The sequence below is a fragment of the Pristiophorus japonicus genome, unplaced genomic scaffold (assembly GCF_044704955.1).
Source record: "Pristiophorus japonicus isolate sPriJap1 unplaced genomic scaffold, sPriJap1.hap1 HAP1_SCAFFOLD_538, whole genome shotgun sequence".
NCBI lineage: Eukaryota > Metazoa > Chordata > Chondrichthyes > Pristiophoridae > Pristiophorus > Pristiophorus japonicus.
The window spans coordinates 312,352-331,160 of NW_027254445.1; the positions used below are offsets into that span (position 1 = coordinate 312,352).

Consider the following 18,809-nt stretch of genomic DNA (forward strand, 5'->3'; position numbering starts at 1 on the left):
TAGCATCCAGAGCTTGGTGACCTTCCATGAGGGAAACAATCGACCAATATGTGGCACGATGCCTACCATGCCTGCAACACAATCTTCCCGCGTGTACTAACTGAACCTTGCTTCAAAGCGCGCCTCCACCTCAAGGGCCATGGACTCACCTCCAAGTAGACTTCATTGGGCCACTTGTACAGGTGCAAGGTAATTTCAGCATGCCCTAGTGGTGCTGGATCAATTCACTAAATGGATCGAAGCATTCCCCTGCCTCTCCAACACCACAATCACAGCAGCCAACACACGACTGAATCATGTGTTTTGTAGGTAGGGAGTACTGGTACAAGTGGACAGCGATCAAGGTTCACACTTTACCAGTAGGATTTTTACCCACCTGTTGGAAATGTTGGGGTAAAACACAAACTACATATTGCTCACCGCCCCCAGTCGCCCGGAGGGGTTAAAAGGGGGAACAGCGACAGTGCACTGGAAATACGGGAAGGGGAGGGTCTCTGCTGGAGATGTTATTGTACTGTAGTGAACCCCTGATGTGTGGCGTACACCTTACGAGGTGTACAATGTATCAGGCCCAGTATGTGTATACAAGTCATGGGGAACATTGTGTGACAACCAATGCCAAGACGACGAGGCATGGGACTTAGGAATAACCTATTAAGTCGTCCACCTTTTGTTTCACGCCAACCGCCCCAACTGTATTGGGTGACTATCGGCTGCTCCCGGTAAGCATTCATAACATCACCGACGTCAGGGTAGTGTTTCTAGAACAAGCAGAGGCCCTGAGAGTGGTGGATAACTTTGGCCGTCCACTTTCCCCTCTCTCTCTCCAAGCTTAAAATCCATTCTACAGCAGTCATCCACCTCACACAAACATTTAATACAATGAGACAGAACAATGCCATAAACAGCAGAGCTATACAAAAGCTAAGAGTCAGCCCATGGTGGAAAACAGTGTATGATGGAGGACAACACCCCTGGCTCACGACCCTCTCTCTCAATGTTTATGATATCATCATAAGGAAAATGAGGAAGAGGATGAGACAAATAAGGAGGATTTTAATTTGGAAATAAGACAATTTTTACGTGACATAATTGGTGACCATTAGGATCTGCTACGTGAGAAAACTCCTGAGAAAGCTGAACCACCATATGCGAGCCCTGTGGAGATAAACCAAATGAAGGGTCAATTAGGATATTTCTGCCTCGAGGCAGGACATTTGTAAGAATAAAGATATATATTAATGATAGAATTGATATGGAATGTATGTAATAACGGTGAATTGTGTGTGTGTGTATAACTGTCGAAAGTGCAGATTACAGACAGGTTGCAGTTCAAGAGACAAAATACATCCAGTTAAAGCCTCCTCTTCTGCGTGGAGCTTAAGGAACAAAAGGAATATGATTTTTGGGTGGGCAGGCCCATCAAAACTCACCAAACTAGAAAAGGTGTTAATGGGAAAACGATTAACCTAATCAAGGAGCAGTTCCAATTCCTGCAGACAGTCACATGGGTGAGGAGAGCCAATAAAGAACTGCCTTGGAACCAAGACCCAATTCTGGGGCTTTACCAACGAAACTCCAGTGAATACAGACCCAGTCGATCCAGTCTCTCCTCATATATCAGTCCCGCCATCCCGGGAATCAGTCTGGTGAACCTTCGCTGCACTCCCTCAATAGCAAGAACGTCCTTCCTCAGATTAGGAGACCAAAACTGAACACAATATTCCAGGTGGGGCCTCACCAAGGCCCTGTACAACTGCAGTAAGACTTCCCTGCTCCTATATTCAAATCCCCTAGCTATGAAGGCCAACATGCCATTTGCCTTCTTCACTGCCTGCTGTACCTGCATGCCAACCTTCAATGACTGATGTACCATGACACCCAAGTCTTGTTGCACCTCCCCTTTACCTAATCTGCCACAATTCAGATGATATTCTGCCTTCATATTTTTTCCACCAAAGTGGATAACTTCACATTTATCCACATTGTACTGCATCTGCCATGCATTTGCCCACTCACCTAACCTGTCCAAGTCACCCTGCAGCCTCTTAGCGTCCTCCTCACAGCTCACACCGCCACTCAGTTTAGTGTCATCTGCAAACTTGGAGTTATTACACTCAATTTCTTCATCTAAATCATTGGTGTATATTGTAAATATCTGGGGTCCCAGCACTGAGCCCTGCGCACCCCACTAGTCACTGCCTATCATTCTGAAAAGGACCCGTTTATCCCGACTCTCTGCTTCCTGTCTGCCAACTAGTTCTCTATCCATGTCAATACATTACCCCCAATACCATGTGCTTTAATTTTGCATACCAATCTCTTGTGTGGGACCTTGACAAAAGCCTTTTGAAGGTCCAAATACACCACATCCACTGGTTCTCCCTTGTCCACTCTACTAGTTACATCCCCAAAAATTTCTAGAAGATTTCTAAACTTGGTTGAAATACAGAAACTCCAACATGAAACATACCCAATCAAGGTTACCTTACAGAGAAATCTTCAACTGAAGAGGAGAGAGTAATAGAACATTGTACGAGGAACATGTGTTTGAAACACAGCTAATCTGTGTTTTCAGCATGAGTTGGCGGATCGTGTTTCGCAATGGTTGAGCGGTAAGTAGCTGAACCAGTGGTTCTGGGTCAGGTGACCACTCCCGGGGAGGTCAGGATAAACTCAGTCTGGATCGACAAGGTCCTGCAGCTGCCCTCAGTGTTCTGAGTTCGGTGAGAATGAGCAAGGCTCCCACTCCTTATCGTTATGTAGTGACCATACTAGAAATGCAAATGTGCAGCTAACGGAGAGGGCAGCTCTTTAACTCCTCCCACGGTCTAATCCTGCCAACACTCATCGTCAAGGCTCATGTGTGACTCATTTGGCCAAAACCCAACAGGCATCCGGCACTTGTGGAAGTGTATCCCACTCCTTTTATACTTCCCTCTGTGCTCTCTGGTCTCTCACTGTATCCCGCTCCTTTTGTACTTCACACTGTGCTCTGGTCTCTCACTGTATCCCGCTCCTTTTGTACTTCCCTCTGTGCTCTGGTCTCTCACTGTATCCCGCTCCTTTTGTACTTCCCTCTGTGCTCTCTGGTCTCTCACTGTATCTCGCTCCTTTTGTACTTCCCTCTGTGCTCTCTGGTCTCTCACTGCATCCCACTCCTTTTGTACTTCCCTCTGTGCTCTCTGGTCTCTCACTGTATCCCACTCCTTTTGTACTTCCCTCTGTGCTCTCTGGTCTCTCACTGTATCCCGCTCCTTTTGTACTTCCCTCTGTGCTCTCTGGTCTCTCACTGCATCCCACTCCTTTTGTACTTCTCTCTCTAATGTTGATATGTCCTTACTATTCAGTATAAATGCACACAAGGCCCATACTTGAGAGAAGGTCACTCTGTGACCAGTAATCTTTATTAGCCAGCACTCATGACGAAGGTGGGTGGAGCTTCCCTTTTTATTCCTGGAAGTCCAGGTTAGGAGTGTCTCCCACAAGTTCACCACCTAGTGGTCAGTGTTCACATGGTGTAGAACTTAGGTCAGTTTATACATGGGTTACAATGACAGTTGAATACATGACATCACCTCTCCCCCAAAGTCTTATTGGGATCACAGGTTAAGTCTCTCTGGTGGTTTATGCTCCCTTATAGAGCGCCTGAGTTGGGGCTCCGGTTGTTGGGCGCTGGCCTGAGTGTCTGCTGTTTGCGGTGCCTCAGGCCTGTCCGGACTGCCCACAGTGACTGGGCTCTCCTCCACTTGGTTCCGATGTTCAGTCACCTGTGGTGGAGTGAACTCTACATCGTGTTCTTCCTCTGCTTCTTCTATGGGGTTGCTGAATCTCCTTTTTGTTTGATCCATGTGTTTGCAGCAGATTTGTCAATTGGTAAGTTTAACGAATAGAATCCTATTCCCCTCCTTGGCAACCACAGTGCCTGTTAGCCATTTAGGCCCTTCAGCGCAGTTGAGGACAAAGATAGTGTCATTGACATCAATACATCGTGCCCTCGCATTTCTGCCATGGTAGTCACATTGTGACTGGCGCCTGCTCTCACCAATTTCTTTCATGGTGGGGTGTATAAGGGATAACCTGGTTTTGAGCGTCCTTTTCATTAGCAGCTCTGTGGGTGGGACCCGTGTTAGTGAGTGTGTCGGGATCTATTGGCCAACAGGAGGCGTGATAAGCGGCTTTGTAGGGAACCCCCTTGCATTCTGAGCATCCCCTGTTTGATTATCTGCACTGCTCGTTCCGCCTGGCCATTTGAGGCCGGCTTGAACGGTGCCGTTCTGACATGGTTGATACCATTTCCTGCCATGAAGTCCTGGAATTCAATGCTTATAAAGCACGGGCCATTGTCGCTGACCAAGACGTCTGGTAGACCATGGGCGGCGAACATTGCCCGTAGACTTTCTACCGTGGCAGAGGATGTGCTTGAATTGAAAATGTCACACTCGATCCATTTGGAGTAGGCATCTACTACAACCAAAAACATTTTTCCCATGAAAGGACTTGCGTAGTCCACATGGATGCGTGACCTTGGCTTGGCGGGCCAGGGCCAGGAGCTAAGGGGGGCTTCCCTGGGTGCATTGCCCAGCTGGGCACACGTGTTGCACCTGCGAACACAAAGTTCCAGATCTGCATCTATCCCTGGCCACCAAACGTATGACCTGGCAATTGCCTTCATCATGACAATGCCCGGGTGCTCATTGTGGAGTTCTCTGATGAACATCTCTCTGCCCATCTGGGGCATGACTACTCGGTTACCCCATAGTAGGCAATCGGCCTGAATCGAGAGTTCATCCTTGCGCCTGTGAAATGGTTTGAATTCCTCAGGGCATGCCCCGTACATGGCTGCCCTGTCCCCATTCAGGACACATTTCTTAACTAAAGAAATGTAGCGGGTCTCTGTTTGTCCAGACTTTGATCTGACAGGCTGTCACGGGTGAGCCTTCGCTTTCGAAAGCTTCAACAGCCATGACCATCTCAGCAGCATGCTCGGTTTCCCCCTCAGTGGTGGCTAGTGGGAGCCTGCTGAGTGCACCGACGCAGTTTTCAGTGCCCGGTCTGTGCCGAATTGTGTAGTCATAGGCGGCTAACATGAGTGCCCACCTTCGTATGCAGGCCGACGCATTTGCATTTATGGCCTTGTTGTCAGCCAAAAGGGACATTGGGGTTTTGTGATCTGTTTCCAGCTCAAATTTCCTGCCAAACAAGTACTGGTGCATTTTTTTTACTGCATATACACATGCAAGGGCTTCCTTTTCTACCATCCCGTAGCCCCGTTCTGCCTGGGACAGACTTCTGGAGGTATAAGCTACCGGCTGTAACTGACCCTTGGCATTGACATGCTGCAACACACACCCGACCCCATAGGACGACGCATCACACGTTAAAACAAGTTTCTTACTTGGGTCATATAGCATGAGCACATTGTTGGAGCATAACAAATTGCGTGCTCTATCAAAAGCCCTTTCCTGGCTGTCCCCCCAGACCCATTCGCAACCTTTGCGTAGGAGCACATGTAGCGGCTCTAACAGCGTGCTCAATTTGTGAAGAAAGTTACCAAAATAGTTCAGGATCCCCAGGAACGAACGCAGCTCCATCGTGTTGCGCTGTCTAGGTGCTCTCTGGATCGCTTCCATTTTGGACGCAGTAGGTCTGATCCCGTCTGCTGCTACCCTCATCCCCAGGAATTCTACCTCTGGAGCTAGGAAGATGCACTTTGCCTTTTTCAGTCGCAGCCCTACCTGGTCCAGTCTGCATAGCATCTCCTCCAGGTTGTGGAGGTGCTCTTCAGTATCGTGACCCGTGATGAGGATGTCGTCTTGAAAAACCACCGTCCTTGGAATCGACTTGAGGAGGCTTTCCATATTCGGCGGCCGAGTGAATCCCGAACGGACATCTGTTGTACTCAAGCAATCCCTTGTGTGTCGTGATGGTGGTCAACTTCTTTGACTCACTTGCCAGCTCCTGGGTCATGTAAGATGAGGTCAGGTCCAATTTTGAAAAAAGTTTGCCACCTGATAGCGTCGCAAAGAGGTTCTCCGCTCTCGGTAGCGGGTACTGGTCTTGGAGTGACACCCGATTGATGGTGGCCTTGTAATCGCCACATATCCTGACCGACCCATCCGCCTTGAGCACTGGCATGATCGGGCTCGCCCAGTCACTGAATTCGACTGGCGAGATGATGCCTTCCCTCAGCAGGCGGTTCAATTCTCATTCTATCTTTTCCTGCATCACGTACGGCACCGCTTTGGACTTGTGGTGTACTGGCCTGGCGTCCGGATTTATGTGAATCACTACCTTGGCCCCCATGAAAGTGCCAATGCCGGGTTGAAATAATGAGTCAAATTTGTCCAGGACTTGTGAGCATGATACTCGCTCCACAGAAGAAATTGCATTGACATCGCCCCATTTCCAGTTCATGACAGCAAGCCAACTCCTCCCCAGTAGTGCTGGACCATCCCCCGGGACAATCCAGAGTGGCAATCTGTTCTCCGAATCTTTGTGGGTCACGACGACCGTGGCGCTGCCTAGCACCGGAATGATCTCCTTTGTATATGTCCGTAGCTGTGTGTCAATCGGCAATAATTTTGGCCTCCTGGCCTTCGACGCCCACAACTTGTTGAACTGTTTGATTCTCATCAGGGGCTGGCTGGCCCCCGTGCTTAGCTCCATTGATACTGGGATGTCATTGAGGAGCACTTTCATAATTATCGGTGGCGTCCTGGTGTATGAACTGTATATGTGCTCCACATGAACTCGCTGAACTTCAGCTTCCAGCGATTTCCCCCAGTGTTCATTTGGCCTCGTAGAGCTGACATCGGGCCCGTCCTTCTCGTACATCAACCTGGCTGCAGGCTTCCTGCACATACGTGCCAAGTGACCGCTCACGTTGCAATTTCTGCAGGTATATTGCTGATACCTGCAAGCTCTGGCTGGGTGTTTGCCTCCACACCTCCAACATGAGCTGTTGTTGGAAACAAAAGGTCCATTACCAGTCGATTGTCTCTGACTGTCTCTGTAACTGCTCTTAAGCGCACTATTGACAGGTGTTGATGGCCCCATTACTGGCCGCATTGTCCCTTGCGATGGCATGAATCGCCGTTCAGCTAGCCATTGTCTCTGTTGAATTCCCCCTTTGGGTTCGACTACCTGCTCGGGCATGTCCGATTGCCCCTGACTGCCTGGAGAACTGTGTGCCACGTTAACAATGTTGACTTCCTATCCATTTGCTGCATTTCAGCCAAGATTTTTCTAAATATCATTCTGATCTCTTCCTCTCCTGAGAGAAACGTCTGGGCCATCAAAGCCGCCTTTTCCAGGGTCAAGTCTTTGGTCTCAATCAGTTTCCTGAAAACCCCTGTGTGCCCAATGCCCTCAATAAAAAAGTCTCGCAGCATCTTTTGATGAAGAAGTAGTGTGAGGAAGTAGTGTCTCAAACGAGCGTACTATGCTTAAACAAAGGGGACGACAGTGGGATGAGGACAGAGTTGGCTAAAGTAGACTGGAAACACAGACTAAACGGTGGCACAATTGAGGAACAGTGGAGGACTTTTAAGGAGCTCTTTCATAGTGCTCAACAAAAATATATTCCAGTGAAAAAGAAGGATGATAAGAGAAGGGATAACCAGCCGTGGATAACCAAGGAAATAAAGGAGAGTATCAAATTAAAAACCAATGCGTATAAGGTGGCCAAGGTTAATGGGAAACTAGAAGATTGGGAACATTTTAAACGACAGCAAAGAATGACTAAGAAAGCAATAAAGAAAGGAAAGATAGATTACGAAAGTAAACTTGTGCAAAACATAAAAACAGATCGTAAAAGCTTTTACAGATATATAAAACGGAAAAGAGTGACTAAAGTAAATGTTGGTCCCTTAGAAGATGAGAAGGGGATTTAATAATGGGAAATGTGGAAATGGCTGAGACCTTAAACAATTATTTTGCTTCAGTCTTCACAGTGGAAGACACAAAAACCATGCCAAAAATTGCTGGTCATGGGAATGTGGGAAGGGAGGACCTTGAGACAATAACTGTCACTTGGGGGGTAGTGCTGAACAGGCTAATGGGACTCAAGGTAGACAAGTCCCCTGGTCCTGATGAAATGCATCCCAGGGTATTAAAAGAGATGGTGGAATTATAGCAGATGCATTCGTTATAATCTACCAAAATTCTCTGGACTCTGGGGAGGTACCAGCGGATTGGAAAGCAGCTAATGTAACGCCTCTGTTTAAAAAAGGGGGCAGACAAAAGGCAGGTAACTATAGGCCAGTTAGTTTAACATCTGTAGTGGAGAAAATGCTTGAAGCTATCATTAAAGAAGAAATAGCAGGACATCTAGATAGGAATAGTGCAATCAAGCAGACACAACATGGATTCATGAAGGGGAAATCATGTGTAACTAATTTACTAGAATTCTTTGAGGATGTAATGAGCATGGTGGATAGAGGTGTACCGATGGATGTGGTGTATTTAGATTTCCAAAAGGCATTCGATAAGGTGCCACACAAAAGGTTACTGCAGAAGATAAAGGTACGCGGAGTCAGAGGAAATGTATTAGCATGGATAGAGAATTGGCTGGCAAACAGAAAGCAGTGAGTTGGGATAAATGGGTCCTTTTTGGGTTGGAAATCGGTGGTTAGTGGTGTGCCACAGGGATCGGTGCTGGGACCACAACTGTTTATAATATACATAGATGACCTGGAAGAGGGGACAGAGTGTAGTGTAACAAAATTTGCAGATGACACAAAGATTAATGGGAAAGTGGGTTGTGTCGAGGATACAGAGAGGCTGCCAAGAGATTTAGATAAGTTAAGCGAATGGGCTAAAGTATGGCAGATGGAATACAATATCGGAAAATGTGAGGTCATCCACCTTGGGAAAAAAAACAGTAAAAGGGAATATTATTTGAATGGTGAGAAATTACAACATGCTGTGGTGCAGAGGGATCTGGGGGTCCTTGTGCAGGAATCCCAAAAAGTTAGTTTGCAGGTGCAGCAGGTAATCAGGAAGGCGAATGGAATGTTGGCCTTCATTGCGAGAGGGATGGAGTACAAAAGCAGGGAGGTCCTGCTGCAACTGTACAGGGTATTGGTAAGGCCGCACCTGGAGTACTGCGTGCAGTTTTGGTCACCTTACTTAAGGAAGGATATACTAGCTTTGGAAGGGGTACAGAGACGATTCACTAGACTGATTCCGGAGATGAGGGGGTTACCTTATGATAATAGATTGAGTAGACTGGGTCTTTACTCGTTGGAGCTCAGAAGGATGAGGGGTGATCTTTTCGAAACATTTAAAATAATGAAGCGGATAGACAGGATAGAGGCAGAGAGGTTGTTTCCACTGGTCGGGGAGACTAGAACTAGGAGGCACAGCCTCAAAATACGGGGTAGCCAATTTAAAACCGAGTTGAGAAGGAATTTCTTCTCCCAAGGGTTGTGAATCTGTGGAATTCTCTGCCCAAGGAAGCAGTTGAGGCTAGCTCATTGAATGTATTCAAGTCACAGATAGATAGATTTTTAACCAATAAGGGAATTAAGGGTTATGGGGAGCGGGTGGATAAGTGGAGCTGAGTCCACAGCCAGATCAGCCATGATCTTGTTGGATGGTGGAGCAGGCTCGAGGGGCTAGATGGCCTACTCCTGTTCCTAATTCTTATGTTCTTATTAATATTGGGGAGGTTTGGAACCAGGGGTCACAGTCTGGGGATAAGGGGTGGGCCATTTAGGACCGAGATGAGGAGAACCTTGTTCACCCGGAGAGTGGTGAACCTGTAGAATTCTCTACCACAGAGAGTTGTTGGGGCCAATTCACTGGATATATTCAAAAAGGAGTTAGATGTAGTCATTACTACTGGGGGGATCGGTGGGTATGGGGAGAAAACAGGAATGGGGTACTGAAGTTGCATGTTCAGCCATGAAGTCATTGAATGGCGGTGCAGGCTCGAAGGGTCGAATGGCCTACTCCTGCACCTATTTTCTATGTTTCTATGTTTCTATCTCCGCTCTGCATGCATTTGGGAACTTACTTCGGCTCGCCAGTCACCGGAGGTCTGCCACGAAGTCTGGAACACTATGCCCTTCTCGTTGCCGGTGCGTGTAAAACCGGTGTCTCGCCATGTGCATGCTGCTTGCCGACTTAAAGTGTTCCCTGATCAACTTACTGAGCTCTTGAAAAGTCTTGTCTGCCGGCTTCTCTGGCGCTAGGATGTACTTCATCAGGGAATACGTCCTGGATCCACAAACCGTCAGGAGATGAGCCCTGCGTTTGTCGGCCGACTCCTGTCCCAACCATTCCTTAGTGACGAAACTTTGCTGTAGTCTCTCAATAATGTCGTCCCAATCATCACCAACACAGTACCTCTCTTCTGTGCTGCTCGTGACCATGCTCGCGTGGTTTAAATCCCAGTTTCTCGTCGCCAATGATATGCCCTTATTATACAGTATAAATACACACGAGGCCCATACTTGAGAGAGGGTCACTCTGTGACCAGTAACCTTTATTAGCCAGCACTCAAGTGATGAAGGTGGGTGGAGTTTCCCCTTTTATACCTGGAAGTCCAGATTCGGAGTGTCTCCCACAAGTTCACCACCTAGTGGTCAATGTTCTCACGGTGTATACATGGGTTACAATGACAGTTGAACACATGACAAATGTAACGTGAAATTCTGTCGTATTATGATCACTCTGCCCCACAGGATCCTTTACGATGAGATTGCTAATTAACCCTGTCTCATTGCACAATACAAGATCTAAAGTAACCTGTTCCCTGGTTGGTTCCATGACGTATTGTTCTAGGAAAGTGTCCCGAATGCATTCCATGAACTCATCCTCCAGACTACCTTCACCAATTTGATTTATCCAGTCTATATGAAGATTAAAGTCCTCCACGATTATTGCATTACCTTTGTTACAAGTTCATACTATTCTTGATTAATATTCTGTCCAACAGTATAGCTAGTGTTAGGGGGCCTATATACTACTCCCACCAGTGTTTTCTGCCCCTTGTTATTCCTTACCTTCACCCAGACTGATTCTACTTCCTGATCGTCTGACCCAAAATCCTGTGGCATCGAAACTTCCCCTTCCCTTAAGGCCTGTTACCGCTGGAAATCAGCGGCCACACTGCGGTATCCCGGCGGTGACCCGCTCCCCACCCAGCGTTCTGCTGCTGCCGACCCGTCCTAAGCCCGATCTTCCCACCTCCCCGTGGGTGAAATTCAGCCGGAAATATCTTGCTCCCGCTGCGCGGTGCCAAAAGCTGCTTTTTTCTGCTGGTGCAGTGAGGCTGTAGTCCTTGTAAAATGGTGGTGTGTCTCCCATTAAAGGGGAGGACCCACTGCCGCTGCCACCATGCTTTTTTTCTGTCAGCCGACTGCCATGTCAGGCCGACAATTATGTCCCGGGTTCGGCCGGGCCACCAACAGGCAGCCTGGCACGCACTCCTTCTTGGGTGCCAGGCCGCTGGCCCGGCCGAAACCCTCCTGGTGGCCCAGTGGACTGAACTTAAAGAATCGCAGCGGCCCTCCCCTTTACCTGAAGGTGGGAGCCGAGGTGATGTGGCACCGTGATGACGTTATCTGCGTCACGCTGATGACTGACAGCGCCGGTTACTCTGCCCGCCCCCAACTTCCACTCCTCAAGTCCGAACTTCCGCTCATTGCCGCATAACCCTCATTATTACCGACTTCTTGTCCGCCGGAAAAACACAAAAACATTGAATTTTGCTCGAGGCCACCGCATTCACTTCGCCGGTAAATACAAGAGAAGCAGGGCAGGTGTGCCCCGTTTCCAGCAGTGGGTATTTTAGTCCCTTTCTCTCTTGTGTCCTTATATCATCCTTTATTATCAGGGTTACCCCCACTCCTTTACCATTCAGCCTGTCTTTTCAAAACGTCAAGTACCCTGGGTCATTTAGTTCCCAACCTCGGTCACCTTGCAACCATGTCTCTGTAATGGCTATTAGATCAAACCCATTTATCTCTATTTGTGCCACTCCTTCATTTATCTTATTATGAATGCTCCATGCATTCAGATAAAGAGCCTTTAATGTAATTTTTTACCGTTGTTCCCTGCTTTGACCTTATTCTCTGCTGCACTGCTACCATTCAACTCTGTCCTTTCCTGTCACACTCTGCTTATTTTTACCCAAATCGTTACACTGCTCTATTGCATCTTTCTCTTTAGATCTCTAAATTTCCCCTCACATGACTCCTGCCCCCACTCCCCGCCATTTTTTAGTTTAGTTTGAAGCCCTATTTACAGCCACTTGTGGAGGAAGTTAAAGCAAACCCAGAACAATACTTTCAGATATAACCAGGGCAGGAGGGCACAGTCAGGATTGTAAAGGCCAAGTTCAGGACTCAGTTATTTGAAGACGGTGATCAAAAGCTGGAACAGGTTCCCAGGCGAGGCCAGAACACGGGACAGGTTTACAAACCGCTGGACGCTGCAATGGGACGATGGTAGTATTGGAATTCTGGAAGGATGAGATGAAGTGGACTGAGATGCTTCTGTATCTGAACCCACATCAGAATCTTGTGTTGGGTATCGCACAATATTACTAAAACTGGCAGCTTTTTACCTGATTTTCTGATCCTTGTTGTACCAACCTCCGTGGTAAAGGCAGCAAAGAACATATCCACAGCAGGAGTTCTGAGTTCAGTTGCAGTGTGTGTGTTTTTGGGCTGCCTGTTCACAGTGGGATTGTTGGTCAGTACAGGGCAATGTGGGACAGCTAAGCTCAGGATATGTTTGAACAACTCGGCTACAAATTACTGATGATACACATTGGGGCAGATATCCCGGCCTCCCTGAGTCTGTACGGAGTGTGTACGGACCGGGGAAGGCATCACAAAAGCAGGTTTTCGGTGTGCAATGCGCATGTGCAGAAAACCAGCTTTGAAACATACAAAAACATGTAACAATAACATTTCAAAAGCACATTTTAATGTTAAAAACACTGTCCACTAAGGGAAGTTTATTTTAAACCATAATGAAAAATCTTTTAAAAAAAAGTTTGAAAAATAATATTTTTTTCGAAGACATTTATTAACTTTAATTTAAATTAATCTTAAATATGTGATGTGTTTTTTCTATTTTTTACTTGTGTTTGGATGTTGGGGGGGAGTGTTTCTCAATCATAATGAGAACTCCTACTGACCGAGTTCCCATTATTATGAATGAGAAAATACTTGACCTGGATTGGCTGCCCAGTGTCATGTCACTCCAGCTCCAACATACATCCGTCCTGACAGACACACGCTCCGATGTGCAGGGAGAGTAGGCCTCAGGACCGGGATCTCTGGTGGGCGCAGCAGGAAAAGGTCGGTGCACATCTTTTTTACCATTTTCTGTCGAGCGCCCGCAGGAAACAGAGGAGTGGGATTTCAGACCAATATCCATTCGCAAACACACAGGAGATTTTATAATCACTTCGGTTTCAACTTATTACTTCATGTTGTTCCTCATCTGTTCTGATCCTCAGTTATTTACTATTCACAGGTCGAAAGACAAGTCCGGTTCTTATCCAGTCCCCAGAAGTTGTGACGGTGCCCGAGGGTGGGACGGTGCAGTTTGGGTGTACCCTGGAGAGCAGCAATGTGAATGACCGTGTGGATAAATATGACGTACACTGGTACCTCTCACAGGATAGGAAACACAAAATATTTTCTCATTATGTAGGTGGCAGGATTTACCGATCACACGGTGTCTCTGAGCGGTTTCAGCTTTCCAGAGATGATGCCAGTAACAGCTACATTCTGACCATCAGAGGCGTGGAGCGCAGAGACAGCGCGGTCTATATCTGTGGTATTTGGGGAAAAATCTATGGAAATGGAACCCGGCTGACTGTAACCAGTAAGTATATTCTACATTATATTGGTTTGATATCTAATAATGTTACAATACCAACATCTCATGTGTAAGTAAATGTTGTACAACGTTGTCACTTTTACAGTAACAACACTGAGTGGAAATTCTAAGTACAGAATGGAGGGTGAAATCTGGGACAAACTCCATTTGTTTTTAATTTGTTTAAGTGAGCACATGGTGGGACAAAACCTCACACACAGGATTCAACGGGAAAATACATGTTGAGGGAAAAGTGCAGTAATAGGAATAATGGTGACATACCTGGTTAAATCAGGATATTGACAGGGTATATATATAAAACAATGCATCTCTGAGTGACTAAATCTGCACTCATCAATGCAAACAAATGAGCCCTCGACCCTTTCCAAGCTGCAATAAACCATCCTTCAGCCTGTTAATGTAATTCAGGAATGTGCAATCCGCTTTCAGAATGGCTGGGCGGCAAAGTAATGCATCTCGTTTTGGAGTTGAAAGCCAGAAAATATTTAATAATAGAGTCCCATAGAAACATAGAAACATAGAAAATAGGTGCAGGAGCAGGCCATTCAGCCCTTCTAGCCTGCACCGCCATTCAATGAGTTCATGGCTGAACATGAAACTTCAGTACCCCCTTCCTGCTTTCTCGCCATAACCCTTGATCCCCCGAGTAGTAAGGACTTCATCTAACTCCCTTTTGAATATATTTAGTGAATTGGCCTCAACTACTTTCTGTGGTAGAGAATTCCACAGGTTCACCACTCTCTGGGTGAAGAAGTTTCTCCTCATCTCGGTCCTAAATGGCTTACCCCTTATCCTCAGACTGTGACCTCTGGTTCTGGACTTCCCCAACATTGGGAACATTCTTTCTGCATCTAACCTGTCTAAACCCGTCAGAATTTTAAACGTTTCTATGAGGTCCCCTCTCATTCTTCTGAACTCCAGTGAATACAATCCCAATTGATCCAATCTTTCTTGATAGGTCAGTCCCGCCATCCCGGGAATCAGTCTGGTGAACCTTCGCTGCACTCCCTCAATAGCAAGAATGTCCTTCCTCAAGTTAGGAGACCAAAACTGTACACAATACTCCAGGTGTGGCCTCACCAAGGCCCTGTACAACTGTAGCAACACCTCCCTGCCCCTGTATTCAAATCCCCTCGCTATGAAGGCCAACATGCCATTTGCTTTCTTAACCGCCTGCTGTACCTGCATGCCAACCTTCAATGACTGATGTACCATGACACCCAGGTCTCGTTGCACCTTCCCTTTTCCTAATCTGTCACCATTCAGATAATAGTCTGTCTCTCTGTTTTTACCACCAAAGTGGATAACCTCACATTTATCCACATTATACTTCATCTGCCATGCATTTGCCCACTCACCTAACCTATCCAAGTCACTCTGCAGCCTAATAGCATCCTCCTCGCAGCTCACACTGCCACCCAACTTAGTATCATCCGCAAATTTGGAGATACTGCATTTAACCCCCTCGTCTAAATCATTAATGTACAATGTAAACAGCTGGGGCCCCAGCACAGAACCTTGCGGCACTCCACTAGTCACTGCCTGCCATTCTGAAAAGTACCCGTTTACTCCTACTCTTTGCTTCCTGTCTGACAACCAGTTCTCAATCCACGTCAGCACACTACCCCCAATCCCATGTGCTTTAACTTTGCACATTAATCTCTTGTGTGGGACCTTGTCGAAAGCCTTCTGAAAGTCCAAATATACCACATCAACTGGTTCTCCCTTGTCCACTTTACTGGAAACATCCTCAAAAAATTCCAGAAGATTTGTCAAGCATGATTTCCCTTTCACAAATCCATGCTGACTTGGACCTATCATGTCACCATTTTCCAGATGCACTGCTATGACATCCTTAATAATTGATTCCATCACTTTACCCACTACTGAGGTCAGGCTGACCGGTCTATAATTCCCTGTTTTCTCTCTCCCTCCTTTTTTAAAAAGTGGGGTTACATTGGCTACCCTCCACTCCATAGGAACTGATCCAGAGTCAATGGAATGTTGGAAAATGACTGTCAATGCATCCGCTATTTCCAAGGCCACCTCCTTAAGTACTCTAGGATGCAGTCCATCAGGCCCTGGGGATTTATCGGCCTTCAATCCCATCAATTTCCCCAACACAATTTCCCGACTAATAAAGATTTCCCTCAGTTCCTCTTCCTTACTAGACCCTCTGACCCCTTTTATATCCGGAAGGTTGTTTGTATCCTCCTTAGTGAATACCGAACCAAAGTACTTGTTCAATTGATCCGCCATTTCTTTGCTCCCCGTTATGACTTCCCCTGATTCTGACTGCAGGGGACCTACGTTTGTCTTCACCAACCTTTTTCTCTTTACATACCTATAGAAACTTTTGCAATCCGCCTTAATGTTCCCTGCAAGCTTCTTCTCGTACTCCATTTTCCCTGTCCTAATCAAACCCTTTGTCCTCCTCTGCTGAGTTCTAAATTTCTCCCAGTCCCCAGGTTCGCTGCTATTTCTGGCCAATTTGTATGCCACTTCCTTGGCTTTAATACTATCCCTGATTTCCCTAGATAGCCACGGTTGAGCCACCTTCCCCTTTTTATTTTTACGCCAGACAGGAATGTACAATTGTTGTACTTCATCCATGCGGTCTCTAAATGTCTGCCATTGCCCATCCACAGTCAACCCCCTAAGTATCATTCGCCAATCTATCCTAGCCAATTCACGCCTCATACCTTCAAAGTTACCCTTCTTTAAGTTCTGGACCATGGTCTCTGAAATTACTGTTTCATTCTCCATCCTAATGCAGAATTCCACCATATTATGGTCACTCTTCCCCAAGGGGCCTCGCACAATGAGATTGCTAATTAATCCTCTCTCATTACACAACACCCAGTCTAAGATGGCCTCCCCCCTAGTTGGTTCCTCAACATATTGGTCTAGAAAACCATCCCTTATGCACTCCAGGAAATCCTCCTCCACCGTATTGCTTCCAGTTTGGCTAGCCCAATCTATGTGCATATTAAAGTCACCCATTATAACTGCTGCACCTTTATTGCATGCACCCCTAATTTCCTGTTTGATGCCCTCCCCAACATCCCTATTACTGTTTGGAGGTCTGTACACAACTCCTACTAACGTTTTTTGCCCTTTGGTGTTCTGCAGCTCTACCCATATAGATTCCACATCATCCAAGCTAATGTCTTTCCTAACTATTGCATTAATCTCCTCTTTAACCAGCAATGCTACCCCACCTCCTTTTCCTTTTATTCTATCCTTCCTGAATGTTGAATACCCCTGAATGTTGAGTTCCCAGCCCTGATCATCCTGGAGCCACGTCTCCGTAATCCCAATCACATCATATTTGTTAACATCTATTTGCACAATTAATTCATCCACCTTATTGCGGATACTCCTTGCATTAAGACACAAAGCCTTCAGGCTTGTTTTATTAACACCCTTTGTCCTTTTAGAATTTTGCTGTACAGTGGCCCTTTTTGTTCTTTGCCTTGGGTTTCTCTGCCCTCCACTTTTCCTCATCTCCTTTCTGTCTTTTGCTTTTGGCTCCTTTTTGTTTCCCTCTGTCTCCCTGCATTGGTTCCCATCCCCCTGCCATATTAGTTTAAATCCTCCCCAACAGCACTAGCAAACACTCCCCCTAGGACATTGGTTCCAGTCCTGCCCAGGTGCAGACCGTCCGGTTTGTACTGGTCCCACCTCCCCCAGAACCGGTCCCAATGCCCCAGGAATTTGAATCCCTCCCTGCTGCACCACTGCTCAAGCCACGTATTCATCTGCGCTATCCTGCGATTCCTACTCTGACTATCACGTGGCACTGGTAGCAATCCCGAGATTACTACTTTTGAGGTCCTACTTTTTAATTTAGCTCCTAGCTCCTTAAATTCGTTTCGTAGGACCTCATCCCTTTTTTTGCCTATGTCGTTGGTACCAATGTGCACCACGACAACTGGCTGTTCTCCCTCCCATTTCAGAATGTCCTGCACCCGCTCCGAGACATCCTTGACCCTTGCACCAGGGAGGCAACATACCATCCTGGAGTCTCGGTTGCGGCTGCAGAAACGCCTATCTATTCCCCTCACAATTGAATCCCCTATCACTATCGCTCTCCCACTCTTTTTCTTGCCCTCCTGTGCAGCAGAGCCAGCCACGGTGCCATGAACTTGGCTGCTGCTGCCCTCCCCTGATGAGTCATTCCCCTCAACAGTACCCAAAGCGGTGTATCTGTTTTGCAGGGGGATGACCGCAGGGGACCCCTGCACTACCTTCCTTGCTCTACTCTTCCTGCTGGTCTTCCATTCCCTATCTGGCTGTGGACCCTTTCCCTGCGGTAAGACCAACTCACTACACGTGATACTCACGTCATTCTCAGCATCGTGGATGCTCCAGAGTAAATCCACCCTCAGCTCCAATTCCGTAACGCGGACCGTCAGGAGCTGGAGGCGGATACACTTCCCGCACACGTAGTCGTCAGGGACACCGGAAGTGTCCCTGAGTTCCCACATGGTACAGGAGGAGCATAACACCCGACCGAGCTCTCCTGCCATGTCTTAACCCTTAGATACACTTAAACTGGTAATAACAATGTTAAAAGTTACTGACCAATATAAGAAGAAAAAGAAAAACTACTCACCAATCACCAGCCAATCACTTACCCCCTCGGCTGTGACGTCACCTTTGTTTTTTTTGCCTTCTCCCTGCAGCTGCCGTGAGAAACTCGTCCGTGGGCCCGGAATGTACCCAATACACACAGACTGTAGTGGGTCTGGAATGTGTCCAATACACACAGACTGTAGTGGGTCTGGAATGTACCCAATACACACAGACTGTAGTGGGTCTGGAATGTACCTAATACACACAGACTGTAGTGGGTCTGGAATGTACCCAATACACACAGACTGTAGTGGGTCTGGAATGTACAATATACACACAGACTGTAGTGGGTCTGGAATGTACCC

General features: G+C 46.9%; 1 protein-coding gene across 1 annotated transcript in view; it reads left to right on the top strand.

The window, feature by feature from the left end:
* LOC139254226 (uncharacterized) overlaps window positions 1–18,809 on the top strand; it is a 75,486-nt gene that overhangs the window by 14,955 nt on the left and 41,722 nt on the right. The window contains exon 2 of the mRNA XM_070873655.1: window positions 13,498–13,851. Coding sequence (XP_070729756.1) covers window positions 13,498–13,851 — 354 coding nt within the window. The remainder of the gene's footprint in view (window positions 1–13,497; window positions 13,852–18,809) is intronic.